Raw genomic sequence first — 11203 nt, forward strand, 5'->3', positions numbered from 1 at the left:
AGGCATATAACAAAGAAGTGCTTGTCTAACCCACGGTAGATGACTGCCAAGGCAGCTTGCTCTTGCCTCATGTTGACTGGCTTCTGGATAAGCCACAGAGTCTACCCTCTGGGGCCTGCTTGTTATTGCCTTATTAACTTAGCAGCTGGTCTTAAGCCTTGTATGCCCTAATACTAGGTCACATCATCTAGGTTCAAGATCTGATTTCTGGGGCTGAGATCATTCTCAAGCACCTGCCACAGTTCACCCCTGGATCTTGTGTTTGTGATCATAGCTTCACCTATGCGAGCCTTCTTTGGCTAACACAAATTTAGCCTTTCAGACATCTCTGGCTTCAAGGACCCAGGGAATCCTGAGATCATAGATTTTTAAGCAAAAAAGGAAATCAGAAATATAAATATGACTAAGGTAATAAATATAATTTAGAGTGTCTGGCTTCAATTAACTCTGACTTCCATAGCTCCTGTAGGACCTGGAACTAAATAAATGTTGATGTTTATCCTCACATCGACACTATGAGATAAATGCTACTATCCCACTTCACCGATAAGCAAATTGAGGCACAAAAAAATGATTTAAACAACACATGGCTAAGGTCACAACCACAAAATGGAAGAGAAAGAATTTGAACATAGGCTTGAGAGCCTGTGATTTTAGCCAATAACACCCATATTCTTTCTCAGATCTAACCGGTATTTCCCCTGTGGCAGAGAGTGTGGGTAAGTGAATCCAGATTCGCTAATACTGGATTCCAAAAGTGCTTTATCAGGGCTCTTACTTGTTCACCCTAGTGGAGGTACTGAGGCTCTGGTGAGTCTATAGTAGAAACTAAGAACCTCACGCTCTCAGTTCTTGCTTGGTTTCCCAGGAATGAGTGCATTCACAATTATTTTCAACTGCTAGAACCAAAAATAACATATATATGTATATTTTTTTGAAACTGGGTCTCGCTCTGTTGCCCAGGCTAGAGTACCGTGGCCGCCTCATAGCTCACCGCAACCTCAAACTCCTGGGCTCAAGTGATCCTGCCACCTCAGCCTCCCAACGTGCTAGGATTACAGCAAAAATAATATTGTTTAAGTGATAGAGAGGTACACCTAAGTTCCTACTCCAAAAGGGTGGGGGGGTTGAAAAGTTTCTGTGTCTGTTGATAAGGAAAGAAAACCAAGTTACTGTGTGCCTACTACATGCTAGTCTCTGCTAGGTAGGGCCTCTGCGTGTATTATGTCATCTAGAGCATCTAACAAACCTGAGAGATACTTTTACACCTGTTTTACCGATGAGAAAATCGAGGTTATTATAGCAACCTAAGGTGCTCAATTAGAAAGACATGGTATTAGGGAGAAGGGAGTGGATTTTGTGGACAAAAATGTTTAGGCAATGCTCTTTTTTATGTCTTATATCCTCTGTACCACCTGGGGAATTTGAGGTTATTTCAGAGTAGTACCAGGGAAAGTTTAGGTTGACTTTTAGTTTATCTGTATGTGTGTGTATCTGTCTAGTTAATCTCTCTGACTTCTAATATTTTCATTATTCATTGGCCCATAGATAAGAAATGTGGAAACAAATCAATGTCTAGATAACATGGCTAGAAAAGAGAATGAAAAAGTCGGAATTTTTAACTGTCACGGCATGGGAGGAAATCAGGTGAGTTATCTTCGTAAACATTTATCCCGTAATATTCTGAAATAAATTAAAAATATGCATATAGATGCCCTTAGCCCCACCCCTGGGTATTAAAAAAAAAGTATACATTTAAAGGTGATAATTTGCAGATTTGTTTTTACTTTGCCTTTTTTATCCCATGACGTCTTTCAGGAAATACTTTCCTACCTTTAATGAGGAATAAAGACCTTTAGGTAAAGGAAGCCTTCAATCTAATGATTTCTTTTTTAACGAAACATTTGTAAAAGGCCCCTTGTGAGAACTGTATTTACATTGCTGAGCATGAAATTTACTTTGCCCTTTTTAGCCAAACAGATGACAACCCTTGACAGTACACTCGTTGTATACAGAGAACTCAAGGTCATTTTTACTTTCCTGTCTATAAACTTAGTGGTAGTTTTTCTGAGTCATTTCATTCTCCATTATTTTAATAAAGTGTAAAAATCGTGTATCTTGAAATACTGGTATTTTTCCTGCCAAATAATTGGGCACCTAAAATGCTAATTTTTTTTTTTTCTGTTTAAGCTTATATGTGTGCATTTTTGTTTTCCAGGTTTTCTCTTATACTGCCAACAAAGAAATTAGAACAGATGACCTTTGCTTGGATGTTTCCAAACTTAATGGCCCAGTCACAATGCTCAAATGCCACCATCTAAAAGGCAACCAGCTTTGGGAGTATGACCCCGTGGTGAGTTATGCAGTTGCCTGTAGGAATAAAATTATGTGTGTCACTGGGCATATTGATATACTTTATCGCTAAAGGAATGAATTCTTAGGTAGTTTGAATATGGATCAAACTGTTCTTATACACCGAAAATTGACAGATGAGGAAGAATAAGTATATTAAAGATGTTTTAATCTCTCTAGTTATTAGTCTTAGAAAATCACAGTTGCCTCCAGTCCCTGTGCCCTTGTTACTGAGTAGCCACTGTTCCTTCTGTGTGTCCTCAAGTTCTGTAGTCTAGCTTAGGAGAAGCAGAGCAGTAAGTAGGCTTTTTAAATTACTGAATTAAACATTTAAGTAAAAGGTAAGTGTTAATTAACAAAACTCTCCAACTCGTGATGATTTTTCAGTGACACATATAACAAAAGTTTTCATATTTATCTTTGCTTTCCTCTGGAGCCTCTCCCCACCCCCCATAAATTGTGCTCACATAGAGGTATTTAAAAGATCAATCAAAGCATCCCCAATAAACCTATCTTCCTACCTGCCTACCTGCCTGATCTTTCACCTTGTGCTTTTTGCCCTGTGATTCTGCAACCAGGACCAGCATCTTCAGTAATCTCTTGCTCTGGTTCTTTTTTCTTCAACTTACAAACAGAACTAGTTTTCTTCTTCATGTTAGGAAGAACTTTAGTTCCTACTTTACTTTCTGCATACCATCTTACTTTTCTCCCACTTTCTGTAACATAGCGTAAATGGCCGGCACTCATGACTCTGGGTCTTCCATCCCTGGTTCTTGTCTTGGCCTGACACTACATAGAAACAGCTCCTGAATGCAAAGCCAGGAGCATCCCAGTGTCTTTTTCCTTAACTCCTCTATAGCATTTACTGGGTGTTTAGGATTTTTTTGTTGTTTGTTTTGTTTGAGATAGGGTCTCACTCTGTCACCCAGGCTGGAGTACAGTGGCATTGTCATAGCTCACAGCAACCACAAACTCCTGTGTTCAAGTGATCCTACTGCCTCAGCCTCCCAAGTAGCTGGGACTATAGGCATGTGCCACTATGCCTGGCTATTTTTCTACTTTTTGTAGAGATGGGATCTTACTCTTGTTCAGGCTGGTCTCGAACTCCTGTACTCAAGCAAATACTCCCACCTCAGCTTCCCAAACAGCTAGGATTACAGGTGTGAGCCACTGCCCCCGGCCTATAGCATTTATTGTTGCTAAGTAGATAATATTTCAAATTTTCTTGTCACTTGGCTTTAGATGTACTTCTGTTTAAGTTCTTCTCTTAGCTTTCTCTGCTTCTTTATTCTACCTTTTAAATGGAGATGTTGCCCAAATTTATGACTTTGGCTATCTTTTCTCCCTATACTGTCATATACAAACCATGGTCTACTTGAATCAGTAATCTGCTATTCTCTGAACATACCCTCTACTTTTCTGTTTCACATCTAAGAAAAAACTCTTCCCTCTGCCTGATAAATTCTACCCATTTTTAAGACCCCAGCGTTGACATCACTTCCATGAATCCCAGCCTACAATTAGCTCTGTCAGTCCTAACAATTATAAATAGTCTCTGATCCTTATAATGCTGTGCTTCTTTATAGCTATCTATCAATCAGTCTTTTCTCTATTAGATTGTTAGGTGGTAGAGGACGGAGACCATGGTCTTCACATTGTCAAGCTATAGTAAAAATAATATTAAATACATTAATAGCTCAGGAAATGGCCCGAATGTTGTGTTCCAGGGTTTCCCCTGGCGCATGCTGTTGCCATGTTGTGTGTGACCGGCCCATGCTTTGCAGGGTGTGTAGCCTCTCTGGCTGCAGATAGTAAGTGCCAGTGGCACCCTACAGCCATTGTGACAACCAAAAAAATTTTTTTAAATGAAAAAGCTTCCCACTTTTAAGTTCATTAGAAAATGACAGTGTATCCATTTGGCAATATAAAAACCAGTTGAGGCCGGGTGCGGTGGCTCATGCCTATAATCCTAGCACTTTGGGAGGCCGAGGTGGGAGGACTGCTTTAGCCCAGGAGTTGAAGACCAGCCTGAACAAGAACAAGACCTGGTCTCTACAAAAAATAGAAAAGTTAGCCCAGCATGAGCTACTTGGGAGGCTGAGGCAGGAGGATCACTTGAGCCCAGGAGTTGGAGGCTGCAGTGAGCTATGATGACACCACAGCACTCCAGCCGGGTGACACAGCAAGACCCTATCTAAATAAATAAATAAAATGAGAGATCAACTCTCCAATTAAATTTTTTGTTGTGTTTAGTGGTTTTTTAATTTTTAGTTATACAGACTGTGGGCCTGATAAAGGAAGCCTACTGGGAGAAGCTTTGCAGGGACTTCTGGAATGCTTGAGGGGTTCTTTTCTGTGTTGCTCTTGTGCCTGAGACTGAGGCCTTGGCAGCAGTGCGCATGCTCAGCTTCAGCTCCCTGGCTGCTAAGTTGTGTTTGTGGCTGCTCAGGACGTTGCTAAGATGTTGGGTTTTCCAATCGTAGGTAGGTACCATTTAGCAGGTACTTACTCTGGGCTAAATAGCACTTCTACGTACATTTTCTCCACATTTCCGCACAGGAGTTCAGTGAGGTTAAGTATTTTTATCCCCTTTTTACAGACCAGGAAACTGGATCTCAAAGAGGTTAAGTTTTTGCTTGGGGCCACATAGTTGGTATATGACAAATCTGGAATTCACTCCAGGAAGTGTCTGACTGCAAAGCCCAAACTCTCAACCAATGAATTATACAGGGTCTACTTAAAAAAATAAAAATAACCACAACCATGCTGACTCTTTTTCAGGTTCTATTCTTACGCATTTGCAAGCATTAAAGTATATAATACCGAACCTCAAGTCAGTGTTGATGGTGACATCTGCAAATGTGTCCTGCCCTTTGCCAGTTACCACTTTGACCACAACAGGGAGGAATAATAATTGGCCGGAAGCCAAAATAGTTGTATATCATCATTATATTTTGTTTTAAGTTCAGATAGTGCACAAGAGGCCTCAAGAAAATGAAATGCTCCAGATGAAAGAATTACATTAAAATAGAGCCATGAGTAAAAGAATCAGATACATGTGTGTTAAACATTTCACATTTCCTTCTAGTTATTTAAACTTACAGGATAACTCTTAATGCAGATTCCTGTATAACTATTAATACTTGAAGACCAGAGTTTATATCAGAGTCATTGGCATGGATCGTTACAACTGTGTGTCTGTTAACTCTTATCTGTCCTGCCCTTTTGAAATTATCCTAAAAATCAGCTTGTCAGCATCAAATCTAGAGTATAAATAAGTAGATAGGAAGATGTATAGCCACAACTATCAGCCATTTATTAAGAACTTCCTTTTAAATGGGAGGCTTCATACTTTAACCTCATTATCTCTACCTCACAAAATGTGCTCAAAATATAAGAGCTGCCTGGAAAGTATCCAGCCATTGTTAATATAACGAGAACAGTTACATGGCTGGATACTGGTAAGTCCTTAGACTCTCATATGTAATGTGATCCTCATTTCAAAAATGAAAAAACCCAAGATACCCAGGCGATGAACCCAGTCTGTCTGACACATTCCTGTGCTCTTCTTCCTCAACCACAGGATAGTCTCTGGATTGGATCTGGACATAGACTTAAGATTGATTGTAACTAATCTCAGCTGTCCCAACGTTCTTAGGCTTTTAAATCTTCAGAAAGACCTGCGTTTCTAAAAACTTGAGGTTTGGAGTCACACAATTAACTTGAACAGCCTTATCACAGGGAAATGAAACAATTTTGAAATAGCTGTTTGAAAATAGCTTAAGGATCCTCAATTAGGAACCACTAATCTAGCCCCCTCTTTTTTTTCCTTAGGAAACTGAAGCACACAAAAAAGAAGTTTCACATAGTGTTACTGAGCTTATGCCAGAATTAGGACTGAGAATTGAGGTCATCTTACTGCAAATCCAGTGTACCCCGCTGTAGCCCAGTGCCTTTCTCCCTTCCATGTAGCTCTTAATAATATCTTTAAATATGTACCTTTTCCCCATTGTCTTTTAAATAATTTATATTGCCCCCAAAGGCACCTTTTCTATAGAGGAGTTTAATAATCACCAAAAATGACGATTGAGGTGTTTTAATTTTTTTTGCTTTCATGTTAAGTGTTTTTTTCTTTCACTTTCAGAAATTAACCCTGCAGCATGTGAACAGTAACCAGTGCCTGGACAGAGCCACAGAAGAGGATAGCCAGGTGCCCAGCATTAGGGACTGCAATGGAAGCCGGTCTCAGCAGTGGCTTCTTCGAAATGTCACCCTTCCAGAAATCTTCTAAGACCAAATTTACAAAGAAAGAAAAAATAAGGATTGACTGGGCTACCTCAGCATACATTTCTGCCACATTCTTAAGTAGCAAAAAAGGAAAAGTGCTTTCCTCCTCTGCAGGATGTAAGGTTTATCAGCCATTAAAACTTAGACTCCTCTAGCTTTTCACTAGCTGTGAACCAGCCTTCCTGTCCACGGACGTGAAACTGCATAGTAGCGAGACTGTGCACACTGATGTTTACAAGATTGAAAGAGTCTTTCATCAAGAATCATGGTAAAGAATATTTAGACAATGGAACAATCAACAAGATGTGCTTTCCGGAGAGCTGCATCTTTTATGGTTTGCTTGCATATCAGTAATTTCTACTGAATGTGCTGTCATAATGAAGAGATTTCCAAGATTTTTTTTTTTTGATTAGAACTGGTAGCCAGTATATTAAATATTGATTTAAAAATAAATGAAAAAAACTGGAACCAGATTCAGAATCATGAAAACATTTTTACAACAATAAAAAAACTATATTAAACAGGGTTTAAAGAAAATTAAAACAGAACTATGAGAAGTACAATTTGTTATAGTATAGTATCAAATTTCTATATAGATTTTATACCTCAGTGGGGAAAAATAACTGATTCCAATGACATTCATTTTATTTTCATCTGTGATAGTCATGGATGCTTTTATTTTCCTTGGGGTGCTGAAATTGAGCTGGGAAAAAAGGCTCTTTGAACATAGTTTTAATTTCTTTCTACAATTTTTTTTATTTGGTTATTTGGTTTGTGGGCTGTTGGAATTGTAATTTTTAATTGCCTTCTAAAAAAATGGAAATTTAACGTAATGTCTGGGCTCAACTGAATGAGTTAGATATCTTAGTTGCTCTTGGGTCAACTGGCTTATAGACTTTCTCAAACACACGCACACACACAAATTTCTTACCAGATTTCCAACTTCTTAACTTGATTCAACTGATCATGCTTAATACCCAAGATTCATACTACTGTACTACAGATTTGTTTTCACAGCAATAAATCTTCAGTTCTTTGTTTATGATTCCACTTAACAAAAGGCCTGCAGAAGTGATTTATTATTCGGGTATTTGGAGATAATATATTTGATGGTTTTTTTGGAAGACCTTTTTCACTCCATACTCAGATGTGCTTCATTGTCAAGTGCATATTTAGATTAGATTCTTGAATTGTAATGTTGATCTGCTGCTTTTTTTTTAAATAAAATTTGACTGAAAATGTTTAATTGGAATTTTTTAATGACTTAGCCAAAGAAGTGCAGCTGTTATTCCGTATTAATAGTCCTGCATTTCTTCCCTAAATTCCATTTAGGCTAAATTGGTTTTATTTTTCTCTGATTTTTAGTACCACACAACCACCTGAGTGTCAATTTAAAGTTGCTTATCAATTAAAAGTTAATCTTTTAATCTCATAGTTAGAAAACCTCATTGTGACATTTTCCCTGATATGTAAAACAATCCATTGGCAAAAATGCATATATTTTCTTTCTTGTTTGTAAGATTATATTTAATGGAATTCTTTTTCTTTTTCTTTTGTTTTTGATTATCAAAGACTCTCACTGTAGGCAGTGCTATTTCTTGTGCCTAAGAATGTTTCTGAAAGTCACATCACTAATAATACTTGCCAAATTGAGTGTACACAGAGTTTCTCATTTCATGTTCAAGTTCATCCACATCAAGCACATGGGGACACGTAGGGTGAGACTATAGTACAGAATGCATAAACCATGTCCCCAGGATTTTGAAATGAAGCAGGTGCTGGATGGAATTTTTTTCCTATTCCATGAGCTGTGTTAATTCTATCTTCAGTAGACCTAATGCTTGAATAAACCAGATGTCTAATCAATAAATTATTTTCATGCTCAGAATTTGAGGTTTTTGGACTCCAGAGTAGCTTGGTCTTATTTCTTACTATAAGAAAGCTTAACAGCAATGTGATTTAAGGTTTTGTTTTGTTTTTAAGTTGGGAATGTAAGTGATTTAATTCATGGGTACTTTTAGAACCTAATAGATAATCCCATTGCCTTTATTTTTCTAATAACAGAATTCCTAAGTACTTTGAAAATACAAAATACTCCTGAATAGTTTTGCCTTACATTGGTTTTATTTGAAGTTAGAGTGGATCCCTGTTCATCATAACTATTTAGAGATTAGGGAGATGCTAATCATTCTATTGTAAATCAAATGAGAAAGAATGAATGAAAAAGAAAGTGAAGGATGAAAAGATGGGACTATTATTTGACCAGTGAAGAATTCATAAATGTGACAATTAAGGACAATTTGAATCTCACAAATCTATTCACCCCACCCAATCCCAGTACTTTTTAATGTATCTCTCTGTCCTAATTGGCATTCATGAGAAGTAGTTCTGCCACTGAACATTGACAGTGTCACCATTCCACAGATGGAGAACACTGTGTAGGCCATGTTCTCATTACCCCATTCTGCTTACACCTGAAAAACAGAGGCTCCTCTCTGTGAAGATTTGGTACTCTCGTCATTTTCCATGAAGTATACAAAGAGCAAATTTAACTCCATAGTTATATGTTCTTCAAAAGAGAAAGAAATTCAGAAGGTAGTGTTTCTGAGTTGATAACTGTGAGACATTGTATACAAAAAGTCACTGTTTATGCCATTTGGAAAATCAGATCTGTTTCCAATTATATGACATTTCTTACATTCTCTGATTTCCTGAAGATTGCCAAGCATTTTCTTGATAAATCTGCTTGAACTAATAATTTTGCAGAACATGAGGCAAACATATGAAACTCAGTTATGTATCTATCTATACATTAACGACAAACACAAAGTTAAACTTTAACATATGCCATTTATAATAGCATCAAATAAATATTTAGGAAGAAAGTTCAAAGATATGCAAGACCTCTGCCCTGAAAACTACAAAACAGTGCTGAGAAAAATTATAGAACACTACAATAAGTAGATATTCTGTGTTCATGGATTGAAAGACTGCAAAATGTTAAGATGAGTTTCCCACAAATTTATTTATAAATTCAATGAAATCAAAATCCCACAAGGCTTTCCCCCACCTCCCCAGAGAGGGTCTCACTCTTCACCCAGGCTAGAGTACCGTGGTGTCAGCCTAGCTCACAGCAACCTCAAACTCCTGGGCTCAAGTGATCCTCTTGCCTCAGCCTCCCGAGTAGCTAGAACTACAGGTGTACACCACCACAGCCAGCTAATTTTTACTATTTTTAGTAGAGATGGGGTCTCACTCTTGCTCAGGCTGGTCTTGAACTCCTGAGCTCAAGCAATCATCCCACTCGGCCTCCCAAAGTGCTAGGATTACAGGCATGAGCCACCACACCTGGCCACCCACAAGGCTTTCTTGTAGAAATTGACAAGTGTATATGGAAATGCAACAGACCCAGAATATCCAAGATAATCTTGAAGAAGAAATATAAAATTGGAAGACTTACATTAACCCAATTTTAAGTCTTGCTTTAAAGCTACAATAATTAAGAGTGTGATGCTAGAGTTAGGATAAACAGATCAATAGATAGACAAATCCAGAAATAGACCCCCATATACATAGTCATTGGCTTTTCAACAAAAACATCAAGCAAATCCATAGGAAAAGGGAAGTTGTTTTCAATTAGAGCTGGAGAAACTGGATATCTATATGGGAAAAGGATAACATTGATGCCTTCTTCATAGCATGTACAATTTGTTCAAAATGGATTATAAACCTAAATGTGAAGGGCAAAACAAATCTTGCAGAAGGAAATATAGACTATCTTCATGACATTGGGGTAGATGAAGATATCTTAGGGCACAAAATACATTAAACAAAAAACTTAAAAATTTCATTAAGATTAGATACTTCTCATCAGAAAGATACTGTTAATGTGAAAAGATAAGCCACAGCTTAAGAGAAAATATTCACAATACATTGACAAAGAAAAGCAAAGAACTTTTTAAAGCCATTGTAAAAGCAACTCAATATAAAAATAAGTAAATGACTTGAATACACACCTCACAGAACCTTTCCAAATGCAGCTAGCATAGGAGTAACGTTAGTCATCAGGGAATGCAAAATGAAACCACAAGGAAATACCACTGCATACCTGCTGAATGGTGAGAATACGGAGCAACTGAAACAAGTGTAAGGTGGTATAATCACCTCAGGAAATAGTTTGCTAGTTTCTTACAAAGGTAAACATATGCCTACCCTGTGACGCAGTGATTCCACTTCGGGAGATACACCCAAGAAAAACAAGGATGTATTTTCACAATAAGATTTGTACAAGAATCTTCATAACCATTTTATTTGTAATACCCTCAAAATGGAAACTACCCAAAGATCTATCAACAAATTAATGGATAATCAAATAATGGTATGTTTATATATTGGATACCAGTCTGCAATTATTAGTGAAAGAATGAATTACTGATAAAATAATAGGGATAAATCTGAAAAACATTGTTGAACAAGGAAAGCTTGGATTATTCCATTTATATGAAGCTCAAGAATGGACAAGTCTGGGATGGCGACCTTGGAGGTGAGTATAAACTGAAGAGGA

General features: G+C 37.5%; 1 protein-coding gene across 1 annotated transcript in view; it reads left to right on the forward strand.

The window, feature by feature from the left end:
* Positions 1 to 8524, forward strand: part of GALNT1 (polypeptide N-acetylgalactosaminyltransferase 1) — a 53824-nt gene extending 45300 nt beyond the window's left edge. The window contains exons 10-12 of the mRNA XM_045528012.1: positions 1549 to 1647; positions 2219 to 2353; positions 6497 to 8524. Of these exons, the coding sequence (XP_045383968.1) occupies positions 1549 to 1647; positions 2219 to 2353; positions 6497 to 6643 (381 nt within the window). The 3' untranslated portion in view covers positions 6644 to 8524. The remainder of the gene's footprint in view (positions 1 to 1548; positions 1648 to 2218; positions 2354 to 6496) is intronic.
* Positions 8525 to 11203: the final 2679 nt, after the last annotated feature.

Source organism: Lemur catta, chromosome 16, assembly GCF_020740605.2.
Source record: "Lemur catta isolate mLemCat1 chromosome 16, mLemCat1.pri, whole genome shotgun sequence".
NCBI lineage: Eukaryota > Metazoa > Chordata > Mammalia > Primates > Lemuridae > Lemur > Lemur catta.